Source organism: Coffea arabica, chromosome 10c, assembly GCF_036785885.1.
Source record: "Coffea arabica cultivar ET-39 chromosome 10c, Coffea Arabica ET-39 HiFi, whole genome shotgun sequence".
In the NCBI taxonomy this organism is placed as follows: domain Eukaryota; kingdom Viridiplantae; phylum Streptophyta; class Magnoliopsida; order Gentianales; family Rubiaceae; genus Coffea; species Coffea arabica.
Genome location: NC_092329.1, coordinates 33569953 through 33593163, shown reverse-complemented (window position 1 = coordinate 33593163; position 23211 = coordinate 33569953). Strand labels below are relative to the sequence as shown.

The 23211-nt window shown below is 41.5% G+C and overlaps 1 protein-coding gene across 1 annotated transcript; it reads left to right on the top strand.

Annotated features, from left to right (window-relative positions):
- Positions 1–17372: 17372 nt before the first annotated feature.
- On the top strand, positions 17373–21517 carry LOC140015898 (uncharacterized). The gene is made up of 5 exons (XM_072068732.1): positions 17373–18161; positions 18673–18957; positions 19282–19333; positions 19685–20656; positions 21243–21517. The coding sequence occupies exons 1-5, from the start codon at positions 17373–17375 to the stop codon at positions 21515–21517; spliced, it is 2373 nt and encodes a 790-aa protein (XP_071924833.1).
- The last annotated feature ends 1694 nt before the right edge of the window (positions 21518–23211 follow it).

Sequence of the window (23211 nt, the reverse complement as noted above, 5' to 3'; positions counted from 1 at the left end):
TATTAGTAGATCCCGGTGTTACTCATCCATTTTTCAGTCCCAATTCTGATGGACGAAATAGATATCACGCCTACCTGAAAGTAGTAATCCTTTGGGGAAAAATCATCGTTTGAGTCTTGGTATGGTTTGTAAGGATCGTAGGGTTTGGGTAGGAGAGAGAATAGTGTTCGCGAAAAAAAAATCATGGGATAGAAAAGGCTACCTGGGAGGTGGAAAAAAACAATACCCTGAGCTATTTGTGAATCAAGGTGAGAAAATTTCGAGGACGAAATTCTTTTAAGGGGGGGAGAGTGTGAGAACCCGAAAAAAAAAACCCTATTTTTTTTTCCTAGGGTTTATTACCCCTTAATTGCATAATTTTTGCATTTTCTGGCTTAGAAATATTTTCTGGTAGATTTTATGCGTAATTATAGTTTTAAGATGATTTTTCTAGTATTAGAGAGTTTTTAGAAAATTAAGAGTAAATAGTGGACGTGGGACCCACTAGTGCGAAAAGTTCGGAAAAATTCGGCCAATAAGGTTAAGTTTCGGATACTGTGTAAAATTTATCGGGTGTTAAGAGATAAGTAGAGTGTGTGAAATGATTGATGTGAGAGAGAAAAGAAAGGATAGGATTGCATTAATTGAGGTGCCAAGTGTCATTGTTTCATTGGGTTTGACTTAAGGCTTACTATTCATGTTTTTGACTTTTGACCCATTAGTTAAATATCTCAAAAAATTGACTAAAACTCACCATTTTCTTCTCTTGTTGGCCGGCTCTCTAGCTCAAGGAAGGAAGGAGAAACTCTTCAAGTTTTAGCTTCTACTTGGTGCAAATCAACCAAAAACATTTGCTTCCATCCATTTCACTCCATAAAATCCTATCTTTTAGTGCTAGTAAGGGTATTAGTGAAGTTGTTTTGAAGAGCTAAGGTGTCCAATATCCTCCTCTCTCTTGTTTCTTGGTAAGTGATGCTTCAACCTCTCCCCTATACCTAATGATGGTTATATGATGCTTAATGGTGGCATGAGTGAAGGAATATATGATTTATTTCTTGGTTTGAAGTGATTTGGTTGAGTTTTTTATTTTTTTGAGGAATTTTCTGGTTTCATATGATCTTGATGGTGTGGTTGTTTTTGATAGTTGGTAATAAGGGGCTTTGGCTCTAGTAGGTGCATATGATAGGAAATTGCAATCAATTTTGAATTTGGAAGAATTTCTGGAAAAATTAGGGTTCTTGGTTGAACATTCTGTCCGAAATTTTAGGTCATAGATAGAGGCCGAATTGGACTTTGCTCAAAACATGAAAGTTGTAGGTATTGATGTGTTTGAGGTGCCTACAAAATTTCAGGTCATTTGGATTAGTGTGGAGTGAGATATGACGAAATTACTGTAGCTGTTCTGCTTTGGACAGAATGCGAAAACTGTACTGGGTATTGGCCATTTTGACTGGAATTGGTTTGGATTTAGTTGTTGGTGTCTTCTGATGAAATGTATCTGGATGTCTTAGCTAACATATGCCTTTGGAATTTCGGCATTTGGACTTGTATAGACTAAGTTATAGTAATTACAGTTTTGTGTGATTTGCAAACCTGTTTTGGTAATTCTGGTATAGTATTTGGCATTTTCGACCTAGTTAAGCTAGGAACTGGATTGAGTGACCTTCTACATTGTTGTAGCCCTGTTTCATAGCTTCGAAACGGTGGGTCTTACACCCCCATCCGATAACCGTAGAGAATTTTACACCATTACCGCATAATAAGGGCAAAACAGTTTTCTATTTGGGGCCAAGACTAAGGCCATTTTCTAATTTCTGGTTTGCTATTATGCTCATTTATGCATATGAAACCCTATTGGGGTTCTGTTTAGCATTGCTATATGACTCGTTATCGAGTCTCATTGCATTTGTTGCGTGATTTTAGGGCGTGACGGTGGTGCACAACGTTCTTTTGACTAAAGTATTTGAAACCGCATTGTGCTAGCTAGGTGAGTGTACTACTCACTTATGTGCTATTACATGGCTTTGATCTTTGTACTTGAGATGTTGAATGTTGATTGATCCAAGTGAGAGTGTACTTTATCACTTTCACTTATTGTTTCGCATGTTATTGGAAAGTTATATGAAATGTTATATGAAATGTTATATGAAATGAAATACATGACTTCAAATATTATCCATGAGCTCAACCCCATTGGTTATTGATTGAATCGAGCCGGCGAGGGCTTGGTCGTGCCAATTAATGTGCCTTGGGGCAACATCATAGGGAATCTTGTAGTATGAGAGACTCTTGATTCCGGTTTACTCGAGTAATACCACAATGTAAGAGTTTGGATTTCGGGCCCGGTTGAGGAATGTTAGGAGGAAGGGAATGGAAGTTAAGAGGAGTCTACGGTTGGTTACCTTTCAGACATTGACGGAGAGTCAATGAGACCTGATCAAGAATTCAAACGAGGAAAAGGGCTCTTGAGAGCCACCCGTATCCTTTTATCCTCATTATTAATGTGTGGCTTTATTTATTTTGGTAAATTGGACTGTTAAACTTGACGTATTCATGAACTTGGTTGCTTGAGTTGTATTCTCACTGGGCAATTAGCTCACCCCGTTCCTTTTGTTTTCCTTACAGGAATATGACTCTTTTGGAATGAATTTTGATAAATGGTTGCCGAATGAACTAGATGAATGACTCTTTTGTATTGTATATAAAATGGGACCCTAAATGTATCATTAGGGCCATTTTCACTTTTGTTTTGGCAAACCATATATGTAGTGACTTTTGTATCACTTTTAAACGTCATTTTGGTTTGTAAAGGCTAAATGTTATGTGGTATATGTAATTCGATGTTTGGTTGGGTTCGGACGAGTCGGTTACTATTCATGGCCGACCCCAGATTTCATTTCCTTTTATTTTGGGTTATTTTGCCCTTTTGCCTTATTTGCGCGCGCTATAAGTTCCGGAATGTGAAAGATCGCTCTATACTGCACCGTTAGTCCTGGCGAGAGCTGGGCAGGCAGTCCGCTAACCTCTTTGGTTCGCCTTAGGGGAAGGTGGGGCTGTCACACGAAGGCGGATAAACTCGTCCTCCTTCTTTTTCTGGACCAAGGGTGGAAAGTACTTAGCGTTGAACTCTCTCATGAAATTCACCCATGTTCTCGGCATCTGCTCTCTTTCCCACTTGGTTCGTATCACATTCCACCAAGAACGGTCGGCCCCTTCTAGTTGGAAGACATCGAAAGTAACCTGTCTCTCCTCTGAGTAATGTAAGGCCGCAAAGATATCCACCATCTTCTCCAACCAGCTCTCAGCCACATCAGGATCTGGCCCTCCTAGAAACTTTGGTGGGGAGAATTTTTGGAACCTCTCGAGAGATCGATCCTCACTCTTTATATGATTCCCGGGGTTTCCGGGGTTCCCAAATAGAGGATTAGGTTTGTGGCCCTATTGTTCCAGGACCTGGGCTAAAAGATCGGTCATCCACTGAATAGCAGCGGCTACCTGAACATTGGAGTCAATTCTGGGTTCAGCATTCGGTTCGGGCATAGTTTCCCAATTACCCCCTTCAGTCGCAGTTTGCCTACTTCCACGTCCACGCCCTCGTCCACTACGAGTGCCCTCCATGGATTTAAGTCAATCTAGGATCGAGGCATAACTATAACGTCAAACGATATATATACATAAACAGATATACATGAACAAACAACCAAAAGTAAACACCACATAAGACGTTGATGCACATAGAACATATATACATAGAGTACATGACTGTGTCAAAGTCAAGTACATACAAAAGAATCCCATAAAACAAAAGGGGATCTTCCAAAAGTTTAATATACATCCTAGGCCAAAAGAGTCAAACGGCTAACAGCAAACTTTTCCCTAGGTATCCCACACACGGGTCAAAACATGTCTCAAGGAACTCTAACCTAGTTCTCAACTGAGCCCACGGATTCACTTCGATGACTAGAACTAGGCGTGACTCTTTCTCCAGGTGCCCCAACACTCGGAGCCTCCACTTCCCCAATCATATTCATAAAACGGACGTTGACCAATTGTAACTGCTCTCTAAGAGCATTCGTCTGCTCTTGCTCCATAACTAGGTCCCCCTGGAGCTCCCCAATCCTATCCGCTTGCATCCTTATGATGCTCTTCAGCCTAAGCATCTCAGTGTGATCCTGGTCGGCAGCGTGTCTAAGTCTCCTTCTCTCATCAAATACCGCCACGACCACATGGTCGATATAAGAATATTTTTGACAACAGCTACAGCGTCGAGTACGGCTAGTAGTATACCAAAGCCGGATCGGACCTCTAGGCCTCTCCTGGTAATCGATGACACAAAAACGCCTTCGCGATGGCTCACCTCCGCTCCCACTAGCTCCGTCCATGACCTGTAAAAGGTCCATAAGTAGCCACTTAGATGATATGATACTACTTAATCATATTCTAAACAAATCCCTAAGATTCTCAAGATCAAGTTCTAGTTTGCCCAGATTATCTCTAACTTGGACTCTGATACCAACTGTGACAGCCCCACCTTCCCCCTAAGGCGCACCCAAGGGGTTAGCGAACTGCCTGTCCAATTCTCGCCATGACTACTAAGACGGTTATACACAAACTAATACATCCCGAAATATATTAGCGCATTTAAACGATTCAACAACCATGAAACGGAAAATAAAAATCAAAACTAAAGATGAATAGTGCCTGCCACGTCACAATCCGGCCGGTTTCTGGCCGGATTGGAGGCCGTGGCCAACTCAAAAATTTCAAAAATTTCCCCTGCATATCCGGCCAAAAACTGGCTGGATTCTCGGCCAGATTTAGTGAACAGTGCCCGCTAGAAAATTTTTATTTCTTCATTTAAATTCTGAACACGTCTGAAACCCTACCAAAACATATAAACCTTATCTAGTCACTAGAGATCATACATTCACAAGTATATATGCCATACCACATGAAGAAACGCTTTTATATATATATATATACACACGTGGATACGTTTACAAATCAAAAGTGTCATTACAATGATATACATTTAGGGTTCCAACTTTCGAGGAGCTATACAAAAGAACAAAAGAATATCAACTAGCTCAACTCACTTCCAAAATCAAGGTTTCCAAAAGTTATTCCTGTAAGGAAAACAAAGACAACGAGGGTGAGCTTACGCTCATGAGGTACCGACAAAACACACAAGTATAACCATGCTCAGATATAGTTAACCAAGAAGCACATAAGAGAGTACATCACAATAGCTGTGATAGCCTCACCTCACCCTAAGGCGAACCAAAGGGTTCGGTGGACCACCTGCCCAACTCTCGCCAGGACCACGGAGTCGATTCACACAAACCCAACATAGTACACATGATAGGACTCAAAGAAAAGGAACAATCGGAAACTACTAAGGTGAGAACATGCCTACCAAACCATAAAATCATAGTCTCAACGGAATACATTTAATAGACAAGGTTAAACACTTATACATATATTTACATTGAAATTTTTAACAAATTAACATAAAGTGAGATCCGAGGTACTCATACTACACAAAATACAATTAGGGTATCATTTTCAAAAGAGTTCAACAACATGACATATATACTAGCTTGACCCTTTTCTTCCAAAATCGTGATTTCCAAGTTTTTCCCTGTAAGGAAAACAAAGGCAACAGAAAGGGGTGAACTTACGCTCAATGAGGTAGCAAACATATAGGGGTAAAATCATGGCCTTTCACGTTTAATCAAACAGATACATATACCAGATATAAAGGAAAGCATTTAGACACAGTGATTCAAAGGGAAAGGATACAAGTGGCTGTCAGGAGCCAGATTACCATTTGCAGTACTTGATCCGAACCCGTTGACTCTCCGTCAACGTAAATAGAACGGATATATCCGTAGACCCCACTTTACACCAATTTCCGTGGACCAAACATACCCCTACCAGGCCCGAACTCCATTCAGGAACAGTAAAAGTAATACTTGAGTATACCGGAATCAAGAGTCTCAATACCCAAAGATTCCCAAAACAGACTACCGTGGTTCGTTATCTAATCGACCAGGCCCTTGCCGGCCCGACTTGAGTAACTAGCTACAGGTGTTGAGTTCAGAGGTCACAGAAAGGTCGTTGGATACTAGCCTCCAAATGACGTCCGAACAGATTCAGATACAATTAACAAATTATACACAGTAAATAGGCATACGGACAGACAAGAGAACGAGTGTGATAAAGTACACCCTCGTCTCAAACAGAATAAACAGATAGTGCAGTCATTTAAATCGCAGATTGCAGGGGCAGAAACTAAGTTAAGCAGCAAATGAGGGGAGTGGTACACTCACCGGTTCAAGTAGAGATACTTCAAAAGTTTTCACTTCAAATTGGCTTTAATCGCCAAGAAACCCTAAAATCATCAAAGTAAAACAATTGAAGGTTTCACATCCAAAATCGAGTAAACAGAATGCACAAGTGAGACTCGACTACATGTCATACGCCTTTCCAGGTTAAGTACTAGTACAAAAGAATAAAATATGACTTTTGAGCAAAAAGATAACAGTTGGTCCTAGGGTTACAAACAACCCTCAAAACCCCTCATTCGTACTAAGATCAACTCAATTGAAGGAATCGTGTAGCCCTAAAATTTTGGGCAGCATGCCCTCTGTATTTACCTATTTTCCTAGCCACTTATGACTTTATTATTTTTCTCAATCAATCCCAAAGTCATACGCAATATAAATTCATCACAACAGCCATTCAATAGGATCAAAGTCATTCAAGTACAAAATTTAACTAGGAAAATGACCGGAAATGAAAGCTTAGCCCTAAAATCCAAAAATAGTTTTGATGTCGTTTAGCGTATTGGACACAACCAGCGCTACGATTATCGGATGAATGTGAAATATACACTGTTTCGAAGCTAAAAGAAAGGGCTACAATGTTGAAGAAGGCCACTCAATCCAGTTTATAATGTATCTAGGTCAAATTTACAAAAACAACCCCAGATTTTCCAATTCGAAGTTTATTGTGGCAGTCTGGATTCATTCAGTCATATCTCAGTATATACAACTCCAATTCAAGTGATTCCAAAGCCATTTGAAAGCTAAGATACAAGGCTATAAGTCTGAAGAATACATTGACAACCAAATCAGTAGTATTCCTGGTCAAAACAACCAATTACAGAAGCTAACTAGCATGTTCGGATAGAAATAGGACAGCAGGAGTATTTCGAACATTTCACTGGCTACGTTGCTCCCATTGAGCTGAAATTATGCAGACTACTATAAAACATCATTCTCTAAAACTTTCATGTTCTGTGATAAGGCCAATTCGGCCTCTAACTAGGTGAAACAGTACCCGATAGAATGGGATTAAATTGAAACCCTAATTCCGAAATTTCCTTTCAAAGTGGAAATTTTCCGCAAATAGCCACAATTTACGCACTCTAGCTTCATGCTAAACTATTCCCAACCATCATATATGGCTGCACAATATTAAACGTATAAAAACAAAAAAATCATGAATAAATAGAAAATTCACCAATCTCAACCAAAATCATGAAATAGCCCACAAAATCACCTCTTAAACTACCACAAGCCACTAATTAAACATCATTAGATAGAAAAGAGAGATTCCTTAGCTACTCACCTTATCAACCAAAGAAAGGAGACAACTTAGCACCTTAGTTTTCCAAACCACTTCACTAATCACCTCACAATCACTAAACTAAGGATTTTTGCGGAGAAAATTCAAGATTAATCGGTTGGTTTGTTGGATTGAGCAAGGTTGGAGCAAGAAATTTGAGAGCTTTTCTTTCCTTTTCTTCCTTAAGAGTTCGGCCAAGAAGCTTGCGAAGAAGATTAAGTTTCGGTCAATTTTTGGTTATTAGTAAAGGTAAAGTTAAATGGTCAAAATCCAAGATTAAGTAAGATGGTGACACTTGTCACCTTTTAAGCTTAAACTTATCCTCTTGTCTCTCCAATACTAATCCATCTATGTAACCTCCAATTATCTCTTAACACCTAGTAAATAAATCCCTTTATGCAAAACTTAATCTAATCGGTCGAATTTTATCGAACTTACCGCACTAGTGGGTCCCACATTCGGTATACGCTCTTAATGTCCCAAAGGCTAACCGATATTAGAAAAATAATTTAAAAACTATATTTACTCATAAAAAGTTATCTAGAAAATTTTCCTAATAAAGAAAATGCAGAAAAGCATGCACTTAATAGAATAAAACCTAGAAAATGAGAAAATTTACGGGCTCTCACACTCTCTCCCCCTTAAAGAAATTTCGTTCTCAAAATTTTCTTGTCAACGGAATCTTTCAAAATCTAAGGTACCTAACGGATCGTACCTTCTACGTCCTCAGACGAGTCAGGAACCTGATAGTACTCTAAAGAATATACCCGAGCCGGTACCTTCAATCCAGTCTCGTCTTTTTCTTACTGTCCAGGGTTAGTCTTAGTTGGTTACGGGCTCCCTTTTTCTTTTCGCAATCGAACCGGGCAGTCAGCAATCCGATGATCGGCACTTCCGCAGCGCAGATATTTTCCCTCTTTCTTCCAACAATTTGCCTCCGTATGATTTGGCCCTCTGCAATATCCACAGGGACCACGAGTAGCAGAGACCGGTCCCTCCTGAGAAACATCACGCGACACCCCCGGTTGTCGTACTTCCCCGTTTCCCATTCCAATCTTAGGGGGCGTACTTGTACCTTCTTGCTCAGAGCTACTCCCAGGAAAGCCCCCTTTTTTTGGCCTGGAAGTTTTTCTCCTGCAGCCTAGCATTCTCTACTCGTTGCGCCTTCTCTACGGCATCGCTGAAGGCATTAATTTGGGCTACTGCTAGATCTTTCTGGATCGCCACGTTCAGACCCTGGACGAATTGCCGTATTCTTCGTTCCTCGATCACGATGAGTTCGGGCGCGAATTTGGATAGTCCAGTGAATTGGCTCTCGTACTTGGCCACTGTCTGGGTTCCTTGACGAAGCCGGATAAATTCATCCTCCTTTTGTTCCTGAACTAGAGGAGGGAAGAATTTAGCGTTGAACTCCCGCATAAAGTTCATCAAAGTCCTGGGCGTTTGCTCTCGGTCCCACTTTTGTCGTATTACGTTCCACCAGGAACGGGCCGCCCCTTCCAACTGAAAAACAGCAAAAGTCACCTGCATTCCTCCGTGTAGTGCAGGGCAGCAAAGATATCCACCATTTTCTCTATCCACCTTTCGGCTACATCTGGATCGGGTTGCCCAATAAACTTTGGTGGGACAAACTTCTGGAACCTCTCGAGAGCCCTGTCCTCTCTCTCCACGTGATTGCCAGGGTTTCCCGGGTTAGGGTTAGGGTTTTGACCCTGTTGCTGCACCACCTGAGCTAATAAATTAGTCATTTGCTGCATGGTAGCAACTATTCGAACGTTGGGGTCAACCCTTGGTTCAGGGTTTGGTCCGGACAAGATTTCCCCAGTGCCCCTTTCAGACGTGGGTTGCCTATTCCCGCGTCTACGGCCTCGACCACTACGAGTGCCCTCCATTGATCTAAGCCAATCCAAGGTCGAGGTGCAAAGATAATATTAAAGATAATTATAGGCATAAACAAATAACAAGAGGTACACACAGATCAAAAGCATATATATACACACAACTGTACCGAACCAGTCATACAGTAGCAGTCAGTTAGATACAAATATGAGAGATCCATGAAAGTAGCGGGGTCATCCAAAAGAACTATAAACAGACTAGGTCACGAGTACAAAAAGAACTAACGAAAAGCTTTTCCCCCTCTAGGGCTCCGTCCATAATCTACGAGAACAACACCATTTATATCTTAATCAAGCTTGATCACGCGTAACCACACCCGAACAAACCACACGAAATTCCATAGAATCGCGTTTCTAGTTCACCCAAGTCCTTTCTAACCTAGGCTCTCATCTCTTTCGTATCCGAGCGCAAGAATCCCATCTAAGATAATTCACAACTTGAGCCGGCCGGTCCCAAGCGTAAATCATCCATATTAATGATTCCTACCTGACATACATACCTAACTTCCCTAAGTCCCATGATAAAGATCTTTACACTTATGACATGCATGGTTCTCGAAAGAGCACTTATACCTTTCGGCGCATTCACGAAAGCAGGACCATAACACCACTTGGCCCAAGCTCACTCCGCGTAGAGACCACGCGAACCTGGCTCTGATACCACCTGTGACAGCCCCACCTCGCCATAAGGCGAACCAAAGGGTTCGGCGAACCGCCTGCCCAGCTCTCGCCAGGACTACGGAGTTGATTCACACAAACCTAACATAGTACGTGCGATAGGACCCAAAGAAAATGAACAATCGGAAACTACTAAGGTGAGAACATGCCTACCAAACCATGAAATCATAGTCTCAACGGAATACATTTAATAGACAAGGTTAAACACTTATACATATATTTACATTGAAGTCTTGAACAAATTAACATACAGTGCGATCTGAGATACTCATACTACAAAAAATGCAATTAGGGCTTCGTTTTCAAAAGAGTTTAACAACATGACATATGCTAGCTTGACCCATTTCTTCAAAAATCGTGATTTCCAAGTTTGTCCCCTGTAAGGAAAACAAAGACAACAAAAAGGGGTGAACTTACGCTCAATGAGGTACCAAACATATAGGGGTAAAATCATGGCCTTTCACGTTTAATCAAACAGATACATATACCAGATATAAAGGAAAGCATTTAGACACAGTGATTCAAAGGGAAATGATACAAGTGGCTCTCAGGAGCCAGATTTCCATTTGCAGTACTTGATTCGAACCCGTTGACTCTCCGTCAATGTAAATAGAACGAATATATCCATAGACCCCACTTTACACCAATTTTCGTCCACCAAACATACCCCTACCGGGCCCGAACTCCATTCAGGAACAGAAATGGTAATACTCGAGTATACCGGAATCAAGAGTCTCCATACCCAAAGATTCTCAAAATAGACTACCGTGGTTGGTTATCTAATCGACCAGACCCTTGCCGGCCCGGCTTGAGTAACTAGCCACAGGTGTTGAGCTCAGAGGTCACGGAAAGGTCGTTGGATACCAGCCTCTAAACGATGTCCGAACAGATTCAGATACAATTAACAGATTATACACAGTAAATAGGCATATGAACAGACAAGAGAACGAGTGTGATAAAGTACACCCTTGTCTCAAATAGAATAAACAGATAGTGCAATTATTTAAATCGCAGATTGCAGGGGCAGAAACTAAGCAGCAAATGAGGGGAGTGGTACACTCACCGGTTCAAGTACAGATATTTCAAAAGTTTTCACTTCACATTGGCTTTAATCGCCAAGAAGCCCTGAAATCATCAAAGTAAAACAATTGAAGGTTTCACATCCAAAATCGAGTAAACGAAATGCACAAGTGAGGCTCGACTACATGTCGTACGCCTTTCCAGGTTAAGTACTAGTACAAAAGAATAAAATATGACTTTTGAGCGAAAAAATAACAGTTGGTCCTAGAGTTACAAACAACCCTCAAAACCCCTCATTTTTACTAAGATCAACTCAATTGAAGGAATCGTGTAGCCCTAAAATTTTGGGCAGCATGCCCTCTGTATTTACCTATTTTCCCAACCACTTATGGCTTCATTATTTTCCTCAATCAATCCCAAAGTCATACGCAATATAAATTCATCACAACAGCCGTTCAATAGGCTCAAAATCATTCAAGTACAAAATTTAACTAGGAAAATGATCGGAAATGAAAGTTAAGCCCTGAAACCCAAAAAACAGTTTTGACGTCGTTTAGCGTATTGGACACAACTAGCGCTACGATTATCAGATGAATGTGAAATATATATCGTTTCCAAGCTAAAAGAATCGGCTACAATGTTGAAGAAGGCCACTCAGTCCAGTTTACAATGTATCTAGGTCAAATTTACCAAAAAATCCCTAGATTTTCCAATTCGAAATTTACTGTGGCAGTCCTGATTCATTTAGTCGTATCTCAGCATATACAACTCCAATTCAAGTGATTCCAAAGCCATTTGAAAGCTAAGATACAAGGATATAATTATTAACAAGACATCAACAACCAAATCAGTAGTATTCCTGGTCAAAACAACCAATTACAGAAGCTGACTAGCATGTTCGGATAGAAACAGGGTAGCAGGGGTATTTCGGTCATTTCAGAGGGTACGTTTCTCCGATTGAGCTGAAATTTTGTAGGCTACTATAAAACATCATTTTCTACAACTTTCATGTTTTGTGATAAGGCCAATTTGGCCTCTAACTAGGTGAAACAGTATCGGACAGAATGGGGTTAAATAGAAACCCTAATTCCGAAATTTACTTTCAAAGCGGAAAGTTTCCGCAAATAGCCACAATTTATGCACTCTAGCTTCATGCTAAACCATTCCCAGCCATCATACATGGCCACACAATATTAAACATGTAAAAACAGAAAAATCATGAATAAATAGAAAATTCACCAATCTCAACCAAAATCATGAAATAGCCCACAAAATCACCTCTTAAACTACCACAAGCCACTAATTAAACATCATTAGATAGAAAAGAGAGATTCCTTAGCTACTCACCTTATCAACCAAAGAAAGGAGACAACTTAGCACCTTAGTTTTCCAAACCACTTCACTAATCACCTCACAATCACTAAACTAAGGATTTTTGCGGAGAAAATTCAAGATTAATCGGTTGGTTTGTTGGATTGAGCAAGGTTGGAGCAAGAAATTTGAGAGCTTTTCTTTCCTTTTCTTCCTTAAGAGTTCGGCCAAGAAGCTTGAGAAGAAGATGAAGTTTTGGTCAAATTTTGGTTATTAGTAAAGGTAAAGTTAAATGGTCAAAGTCCAAAATTAAGTAAGATGGTGACACTTGTCACCTTTTAAGCTTAAACTTATCCTCTTGTCTCTCCAATACTAATCCATCTATGTAACCTCCAATTATCTCTTAACACCTAATAAATAAATCCCTTTATGCAAAACTTAACCAAATCGGTCGAATTTTATTGAACTTACCACACTAGTGGGTCCTATATCTGGTATACGCTGTTAATGTCTCAAAGACTAACCGATACTAGAAAAATAATTTAAAACTATATTTACTCATAAAAAATTATCTAGAGAATTTTTATAATAAAGAAAATGCAGAAAACCATGCACTTAATAGAATAAAACCTAGAAAATGAGAAAATTTACGGTTTCTCACACTCTCTCCCCCTTAAAGAAATTTCATCCTCGAAATTTTCTTATCAACGAAATCTTTCAAAATCTAAGGTACCTAACGGATCATACCTTCTACGTCCTCAGACGAGTCAGGAACCTGATGGTGCTCTAAAGAATATACCCGAGCCGGTACCTTCAATCTAGTCCCTTCTTTTTTTGACTGTCCAGGGTTTGTTTTAGTTGGTTGCGGGGTCCCTTTTCCTTTTCGCAATCGAAGTCAGCAATTCGATGATCGGCACTTCCGCAGCGTAGACATTTTCCCTCTTTCTTCCAACAATTTGCCTCCATATGATTTGGCCCTCTGCAATATCCACAGGGACCATGAGTAGCAGAGACCGGTCCCCCTTGAGAAACATCACGCGATAGCCCCGGTTGTCGTACTTCCCCGTTTCCGTTTCCAATCTTAGGGGGCGTACTTGTACCTTCTTGCTCAGAGCTACTCCCAGGAAAGCCCCTTTTTTTGGCTTGGAAGTTTTTCACCTGCAGCCTAGCATTCTCTACTCGTTGAGCATTCTCTACGGTATCGCTGAAGGCGTTAATTTGCGCTACGGCTAGATCTTTCTGGATCTCCACGTTCAGATCCTGGACGAATCGCCATATTTTTTATTGCTCGGTCACGATGAGTTCGGGCGCGAATTTGGATAGCCGAGTGAATTGGCTCTCGTACTCGGCCACTGTCTGGGTCCCTTGACGAAACCGGATAAATTCATCCTCTTTTTGTTCCTGAACTAGAGGAGGGAAGAATTTAGCGTTGAACTCCCGCATAAAGTTCATCCAAGTCCTGGGCGTTTGCTCTCGGTCCCACTTTTGTCGTATTACGTTCCATCAGGAACGGGCCGCCCCTTCCAGCTGGAAAACAACAAAAGTCACCTGTCGTTCCTCCGTGTAGTGCAAGGCAGTAAAGATATCCACCATTTTCTCTAACCACCTTTCGGTTACATCTGGATCGGGTTGTCCAATAAACTTTGGTGAGGCAAACTTCTGGAACCTCTCGAGTGCCCTGTCCTCTCTCTCCACGTGATTGCCAGGGTTTCCCGGGTTAGGGTTAGGGTTTTGACCCTGTTACTGCACCACCTGGGCCAAAAAATTAATCATTTGCTGCATTGCAGCAGCTATTTGAACGTTGGGGTCAACCCTTGGTTCAGGGTTTGATCCAGACGAGATTTCCCCAGTGCCCCTTTCAAACGTGGGTTGCCTATTCCCGCGTTCACGGCCTCGACCACTACAAGTGCCCTCCATTGATTTAAGTCAATCTAAGGTCAAGGTGCAAAGATAATATTAAAGATAATTGTAGACAAAAGCAAATAACAAGAGGTACACACAGATCAAAAGCATATATATACACACAAACTGTACCGAACCAGTCGCACAGTAACAGTCAATTAGATACAAATATGAGAGATCCATGAAAGTAGCGGGGTCATCCAAAAGTACTATAAACAAACTAGGTCACGAGTACAAAAATAACTAACGAAAAGCTTTTTCCTCTCTAGGGCTCCGTCCATAATCTACGAGAAGAACACCATTTATATCTTAATCAAGCTTGATCACGCGTAACCACACCCGAACAAACCACATGAAGTTCCATAGAATCGCGTTTCTAGTTCACCCAAGTCCTTTCTAACCTAGGCTTTCATCTCTTTCGTATCCGGGTGCAAGAATCCCATCTAAGATAATTCACAACTCGAGCCGCCCGGTCCCAAGCGTAAATCATCCATATTAAAGATTACTACCCGACATACATACCTATCTTCCTCAAGTCCCATGATAAAGATCTTTACACTTATGACATGCATGGTTCATAGCTTATGCTCAAAAGAGCACTTGTACCTTTCGGCGCATTGACGAAAGTAGGACCATAACACCACTTGGCCCAAGCTCACTCCGCGCAGAGTCCATGCGAACCTGGCTCTGATACCACCTGTGACAGCCCCACCTCGCCTTAAGGCGAACCAAAGGAGCAGGCAATTTATCCCCTCGGGCCGGCGATCGCACGGCTTAAGCTAGCGGGGAGACGTCGCCTATGGATACATTGCATTTAGATCCGATGGTGCATGCTAGTGGCCTGGCGCAAGAGCAGAAGGGATTGGGAAGGACCTCCGAGGTTAAGGTACAGGGTATTCATGCTGGTTTCCTTTCTGATAGAACTCTGAGATCTCAGGTTAATGTAACAACAAATGCTTTTTTTGTATTATCTCATGATTAAGTTGCTCTTTTGGAATATACGGGGAGTTGCTCGTGCCCCTAATTTAAAAAGACTGAGAAAACTTGTTAAATTGCATGCTATTTAGTTAGTGGTAATTGTGGAGCCTAAGACGGAAGTCGAAAATCTTAATGCTATTCGGCTCAAATTAGGGATAGACTGTGGTATAGCTAATCAGTGGGGTTCTATTTGGGTGTTTTACCAGTCTCAGTTTAGTTGTCTATGTGTCGGGGAGTCGGCACAGCATTTAACGATCCAAATACATTCTCATTTATTTCCTACGTCTATTAGTTTGTCGTGTATTCATGCTAAGTGCACAGGGCGGGAGAGGGAGGTTTTATAGGTGATTTATTGCGAGATAAACCTGATTCAATTCCGTGGTTTGTGGTGGGGGACTTTAATGTGATTACCAGTGCGGAGGAGAAGAGGGGAGGACTAATGAGGAGGGGCTCAAGGCTGCTCGAACTTCTAGCGCTCAAGTCATGCAAATACCAAGTGGTCCGATTACAAGAGCGCGCGCTAGAAGACTTCAAGAATCACTTCAAGCTCTTGTTTGCACGATTCAAGAACGAGTTGGTGATGACTTGAGGACCATTGAAGGATTACATAATGGAGAAACTACTCTACACACATTCCTTCAGGTGGAAGAATCAAGTGAAAACTAGTTCGCGGATTACTAGCTTGTTAATTAGGGTTTTTAGTTACCATTATTAGTTGTTTGTTCTTGAGGGAGAGTAAGGGACGAAAAATTTGGGGGGGGCAAGGGTTGGCTTTAAGAAGAGGAAATTATGGAAAATTTTAGAGGTTAGGAAGCTACCAAATCTGGAAAATTTTTAAGAAGTTCTAGCCGACTTTGAGAGGGATTTAAGAAGAGGAAATTCTGGAAGATTTTAGAGGTTAGGAAACTACCAAATCTGGAAAATTTTTAAGGAAGTCCTTGCCGACTTTAGGGAGATTTCCAAAGAGGTTCTACACCTAACTTGATTCCAAAATTCAATTAGGAAACTAAGTAAAACACTTGGGAAACTCCACCATTGCACTTGGACATTTTCTTTTTTTGAACATCATTTTTTTTTCTTTCTTTATTCCATCCCTTGTCAAATTCGTTACTTGAGCTTTCCGTTTCTACTCTTGTTCTTTGTTCCTTTGGTACAAGTGGGTACTATTTGATTAAGGTTTGATTGACTTTCTTTGAGAAAAATTTCTGATTTCTTCAAAGGAAACAATCAACTGGCTTGAGAAGTGAATTGGTGAAGAGCATTAGAGTGACATAAGCACTGACGTGAAAACACGAGAGGAGTGAAACACTTAAGGGAGCGAGTGAGGCCTTTTCTCCTAACAATTTGTCAAGTTTTGCAGGTTTCACCATGTCTCAGGAAAATGAACTTACCATTGCTCAATTATCACTTAAAATGGATGGTATGTGGAAAGAAATGCAAAGGAGATTTGACCAAAGGCTGGAAACAATCCATGAGCATATTGATCAACTAACTTCATCTAAAGCCTCTTCTGGGAAATCTAAGAGACAACCTATCCTGGATGAATCTAGTGACTCCAATGCCGATTCGGAACATGAGGCATACGAGCAAGGAAGACCGAGGCGAAACAAGAAAGCAATTGGTGATGCAATCAAAGGGATTAAGATGAAGATTCCTCCGTTCCAAGGAAAATCTGATCCGGATACGTACCTTGAATGGGAGAGTCGAGTAGAACTAGTATTCGATTGTAATGACTACACCGATGCACAAAAATTGAGACTTGCCGTAGTCGAATTCACCGACTATGCCATAGTTTGGTGGGAACAAGTGGTTACAAGCAGGAGAAGGTGTGTTGAACTACCTATAACCACTTGGACTGAGCTCAAGAGGCTTATGAAGAGGTGATTTGTACCAAGTCACTACCATAGAGACTTGTACCAAAAACTTCAAACCTTGACTCAAGGTCAACGCTCAGTTGAGGACTACTACAAGGACATGGAAATCTCCATGTTGAGAGCTGATATTCAAGAAGATAGAGAGGCTACAATGGCAAGATTTCTCAATGGTCTGAGGGTTGAAATAGCCGATCAACTGGAGCTTCAATACTATGTGGAGATAGAAGATATGGTGGAGAAGGCTATCAAGATTGAGCAAAGGCTCAAGAGGAGGGGTACAACCACAAATTATAACCCTCATCCACAAACATTTCCTTGTCCATTCCAGCCTAGAAGGGAAGAGAGAGTGTCGAATGCTTGGACCACTCCAAAGCCGAAGCACGATCAAGGGTCAAGCTCACGGCCGCCTTTTTCAAAAACCGACTCCAAGGTTCTGTCAAAATCAACAATTGAAACTTCAAAACCTAGGAATCATGACACCAAATGTTGGAGGTGTCAAGGAGTTGGACATATTGCAAGCCAATGTCCAAATCCAAGGACCATGCTTGTACTACCAAATGGAGACATTGTCACTGATGATGAAGAGGAGGACTACAAAGACATGCCTCCCTTGGTTGAAGAGGAAGATGAGATAGAGGAAATGCCAACTCAAGACAAAGTTGGATTGGTAGCAAGAAGGGCACTAGCTACTCAAGCTAGTAAAGATGAGCTTCAACGTGACAACATCTTTTACACCAGGTGCCATGTGACCAACAAGGTATGCAGCTTAGTGATTGACCTAGGGAGTTGCACTAATGTTGCTAGTGCATTGATGGTGGAGAAACTAAACTTGCCAACTAGTGAACACCCCCGTCCCTATAAACTTCAATGGTTAAACAACAGTGGAGAGGTACGTGTTCATAAACAAGTTTTGGTTACATTCCGCATTGGTAGGTACGAAGATGATGTTATGTGTGATGTGGTACCAATGCAAGCTGCACATGTACCTCTTAGGGCGTCCTTGGCAATTTGACAAAAGAGTCACTTTTGATGGTTTCTTGAACAAATACTCTTTCATGCATAATTGTAAAAAGATTACACTTGCACCTCTTACACCTCAACAAGTGCATGAGGATCAAGTACGTCTACAAAAAGAGTATGACCTGCATGCTTCCACCAAGAAGGAAAACGCCAAAGCTAAGAAATTAGAGTTGGCCGACCCTTCTTCAAGCAAATTGGATCACTCTCATTCGACCATAGAGCCCATACAGGAGAGAAAACCCAGCATGCTTGCCAAGGTGAAAAATGTGAGAAAGGCCTTGCATTCTAACCAGGTTTTGTTTATTCTATTTGGCAAGGAATCCTTACTCACTAATGCTCTTGATGCTTCTTTGCCTAGTGTTATTACTAACCTCTTACAGGAGTATCAAGACGTCTTTCCTGAGGATATACCTAATGGTTTGCCTCCATTAAGGGGAATTGAACATCAAATTGATTTCATTCCTGGATCTTCCCTTCCAAACAAGGCACCATATAGGACTAATCCTGAGGAAATCAAGGAGCAACAACGAGAAGTGGAGGAGTTGCTTAGTAAGGGTTGGATTCACGAGAGTCTAAACCCCTGTGTTGTCCCAGTTCTACTTGTTCCAAAGAAAGATGGAAGATGGAGAATGTGCACTGATTGTAGGGCAATTAATGCCATAACGGTAAAGTACCGCCATCCCATACCTCGTTTGGATGACATGCTTGATGAATTACATGGTGCTATCATTTTTACTAAGATTGATTTGAAAAGTGGTTACCATCAAATTCGCATGAAAGAAGGAGATGAATGGAAAACTGCATTTAAAACAAAACATGGTCTTTATGAGTGTTTGGTCATGCCTTTTGGGCTAACCAATGCACCAAGTACTTTTATGAGACTAATGAATCATGTTTTACGTTCTTTCATTGGTAAATTTGTGGTCGTTTACTTTGATGACATTTTGATCTATAGTAGCAGTCTAGATGAGCATGTTGTGCATTTACAGATGGTCCTAGATGCACTTCGCAAGGCGAGCCTTTACGCTAACCTTAAGAAGTGTACCTTTGGCACAAATCAATTGGTTTTCCTAGGCTATGTTGTAAGTGACCAGGGAATTCATATTGATCAAGAAAAGGTGAAGGCTATTAGTGAATGGCCAACCCCTACCAATGTAAGTGAGGTGAGAAGTTTCCATGGCTTGGCAAGCTTCTATAGGCGTTTTGTCAAGGATTTTAGCACAATTACTGCCCCACTTACGTCAATTGTCAAGAAAGATGTGCAATTTCATTGGGGAGAGGAACAAGCTAAGTCTTTCCAATTAGTTAAACACAAGCTCACACATGCACTTGTTCTTAGTTTACCTAATTTTGACAAAGCTTTTGAAATAGAGTGTGATGCCTCTGGTATAGGTATTGGAGCTGTTTTACTCCAAGAGGGTCGCCCGGTTGCCTACTTTAGCGAGAAGTTGAATGGAGCTGCTCTAAACTACTCAACCTATGATAAGGAACTAATGGCCTTAGTGCGAGCTCTACGAACATGGCAACATTGCCTTCGCCCTCGTGAGTTTGTCTTGCACACAGATCATGAGTCGTTCAAGCATATCAAGTCCCAAGCCAAGTTGAGTAAGCGACATGCGAGATGGATTACCTTCATTGACAGTTTTATCTTTGTGATCAAATACAAGACAGGTAAGACGAATGTTGTGGCTGATGCACTCTCACGAAGGTATGCACTTATCACTACATTAGATGCTAAGTTGCTTGGTTTTGAATTTCTTAAAGATCTTTATGCCACTGACTCAGATTTTGGTGAGATTTTTGTCTCCTTGCCACAACACTCTCGTGAGCACTATTTCATCTCTCAGGGGTTCTTATACTACAAGGACAAGCTTTGCATTCCCAAGAGCTCCATGCGCACACTCCTAGTGAGAGAAGCTCATGGAGGAGGACTAATGGGACACTTTGGCATTGCCAAGACCTTAATGATTCTCCAAGAGCATTTCTTCTGGCCACGCATGAGGAGTGACGTAGAACGGCACATTGAAAGGTGTGTGACTTGTCACCAAGCAAAATCAAAGGTACACCCTTATGGTCTCTATACACCTTTACCAATCCCACATGAACCATGGATTGATCTGTCAATGGATTTCGTGCTTGGACTACCTAGGACTAGAAAAGGACATGACTCAATCTATGTGGTAGTTGACCGCTTCTCCAAAATGGCCCATATTATTCCTTGTCATAAAACAGATGATCCTAAGCATGTTGCAGATTTATTCTTTCGTGAGATTGTTAGATTACATGGCATGCCACGCACTATTGTTTCTGATAGGGACGCCAAATTCCTTAGCTACTTTTGGAAAACCTTGTGGTGTAAACTGGGTACTAAATTGCTATTTTCTACTTCTAGTCATCCACAAACTGATGGTCAAACCGAAGTGGTTAATAGGACTTTATCTACCCTGTTGCGCGCAATTAAAAAAAAGAACATTAAATCTTAGGAAGATTGCTTACCACATGTGGAATTTGCATACAATCGCACTGTTCATTCTGCTACACATTATTCGCCTTTTGAAATTGTGTATGGCTTTAACCCTCTCACACCTTTGGATTTAACTCATTTACCTGTTCATGAGAGAGTTAACTTGGATGGTAAGCACAAAGCTGCATATGTACGTGAGTTACACACTAAGGTGCGCGCCGACATCGAGAAGCGTACACTTCAATACATTCAAAGTGCCAACAAGGGGCGCCGCAAGATGGTTCTTTGAGCCCGGTGATTGGGTATGGATACACATATGCAAAGAGAGGTTCCCAATCAAAAGGCGTAGTAAGCTACTTCCCAGGGGGGATGGTCCATTACAAGTCCTGGAGCGTATAAATGACAATGCCTACAAACTTGAACTTCCATGTGAGTATGGAGTACATGCTACTTTTAACGTATCTGACTTGAGTCCTTTTCATGCAGACGATGAGTTTGATTTGGGGACAAATCGCCTTCAAGAGGAGGGGACTAATGAGGAGGGGCTCAAGGTTGCTCGAACTTCTAGCGCTCAAGTCATGCAAATACCAAGTGGTCCGATTACAAGAGCGCGTGCTAGAAGACTTCAAGAATCACTTCAAGCTCTTGTTTCCACGATTCAAGAACGAGTTGGTGATGACTTGAGGACCATTGAAGGATTACATAATGGAGAAACTACTCTACACACTTTCCTTCAGGTGGAAGAATCAAGTGAAGACTAGTTCGCGGATTACTAGCTTGTTAATTAGGGTTTTTAGTTACCATTATTAGTTGTTTGTTAGTTGCTAGATATTAAGTTAATACAACTTGGACAAATCCACCCTTAATGAAGGGCAAGACCGTCCAGTGGACATTCTAAGGTTTTGAGTCTTGTAAGGCTATATATATATCCTAGGTATTCATTCATGAGGGGACAATTCGGATTTTTATAAAATATTCGTGAGTTTATTGACTCTCTCTTGCCTCAAGAGAATTTCCTTTGAATACTTGAGAATTAATCTCAAGTTGTTCATCCAACTTATCAATCAAGTAGTCTCCTTGATTGTGGCGTTCTTCTATCTATACTTTTGGTTCACTAAATTTGCTAGTCTTGGGTTAAGGAGCATCCTTAGTTCGTGACTTGTAATTCTAGAAGGGTCAAAGTTCCGTGATTCAATTCAACATGGTGTTCGCCTAGATTTGTCGCACATCAGGAGGGCAGCCGTTTAGACCTTTGGAGGGGCCTAGATTTTTTTGAATTTTATGTCGGTAGCAGGTTTGTGTGATGCAGGGTTTTCTAGATCGAAGTACACTTGGTGTAATAATCGCTCGGGTACGACTCGAATTTGGAAGCGTCTGGATGGATTGTTCATTAGTGGGATGGCTTTGGGGTTGCAACACCAGGTTATGATCCAACATTTGGGTTGTGATCCTTCGGACCATTCCCCATTGTTGTTATCAGTGGTTACACGACTGGATAACAAACCCAGGCCTTTCCGATTTTTGAATGTCTGGACCACACATAAGGATTTCATAGGGTGGTTAAAGAGTGCTGGGCACAATCGGTCAGTGGTCCTCCCATGCAGGTATTGGCGATGAAGCTACGGGTCATTAAACACGCGTTAAGGCAATGGTCTAAGTCTGCGTTTGGTGATATTTTCGAGGCAGTTCGATGTGCAGAGCGAGAGGTAATGGCTGCTGAGACGTTGTACGATCTGGATCCTACGGGCCAATTGCACTCCGAGCTACACCATGCTCGGGCGAGGTTACAGCATGCGCTGACGGTCGAGGAGGGTTTTTGGAGGCAGAAAGCTCGAGTCAAGTGGCTTAAGGATGGGGACAGGAAATTTAAATTCTTTCATGCATTGGTCGCAGAGAGGAAGCGTAGGACAGTGATTCATCGGATAAGGGGGCCGGATGGAGAATGGATTGAGGAGGAGGCACAGATTGGTACTGCCGCTGTGAGCTTTTTCCAAGAGCTTTTCACAGCAGAGAGTGTATTCCCGCCCAATTATGTGTTGGAGGTCGTCCCGTCATTGGTCACTACCCAGGATAATTTGATGTTAACAGAGGTTACTTCTATTGAAGATGTCAAAACCATTGTTTTTTCAATGGATGAGGAGAGTGCAGCGGCCCCTGATAGGTTCACAGGGAAATTCTTTACATTCATATGGGAAGTAATCGCCGAGGATATGCATAGGGTAGTGGTGAGCTTTTTCTGTGGGGCGGAACTCCCTCGGAGTGTCACGGCTACCTCGATTGTGCTATTGCCAAAAGTGGATAGCCCTCAGGATTTGACCCAGTACCGGCCCATAAGTCTGTGCAATTTCGCTAACAAGATCATTTCCAAGCTCTTATCAGAGAGATTGGTGAGGGTTTTGCCACAACTCGTATCCCCATAGCAGAGTGGCTTTGTCAAAGGGAGACAGATCATGGA

Bases quoted from the DNA above. Each gene is read 5' to 3' on its own strand.
- LOC140015898 (XM_072068732.1), top strand. From the start codon at position 17,373: ATGGAAATCTCCATGTTGAGAGCTGATATTCAAGAAGATAGAGAGGCT. The intron at 18,162-18,672 runs GTACGTGTTCAT...AACCTCTTACAG, and splicing joins GGTTAAACAACAGTGGAGAG to GAGTATCAAGACGTCTTTCC. The intron at 18,958-19,281 runs GTAAAGTACCGC...GTGCATTTACAG, and splicing joins GGGCAATTAATGCCATAACG to ATGGTCCTAGATGCACTTCG.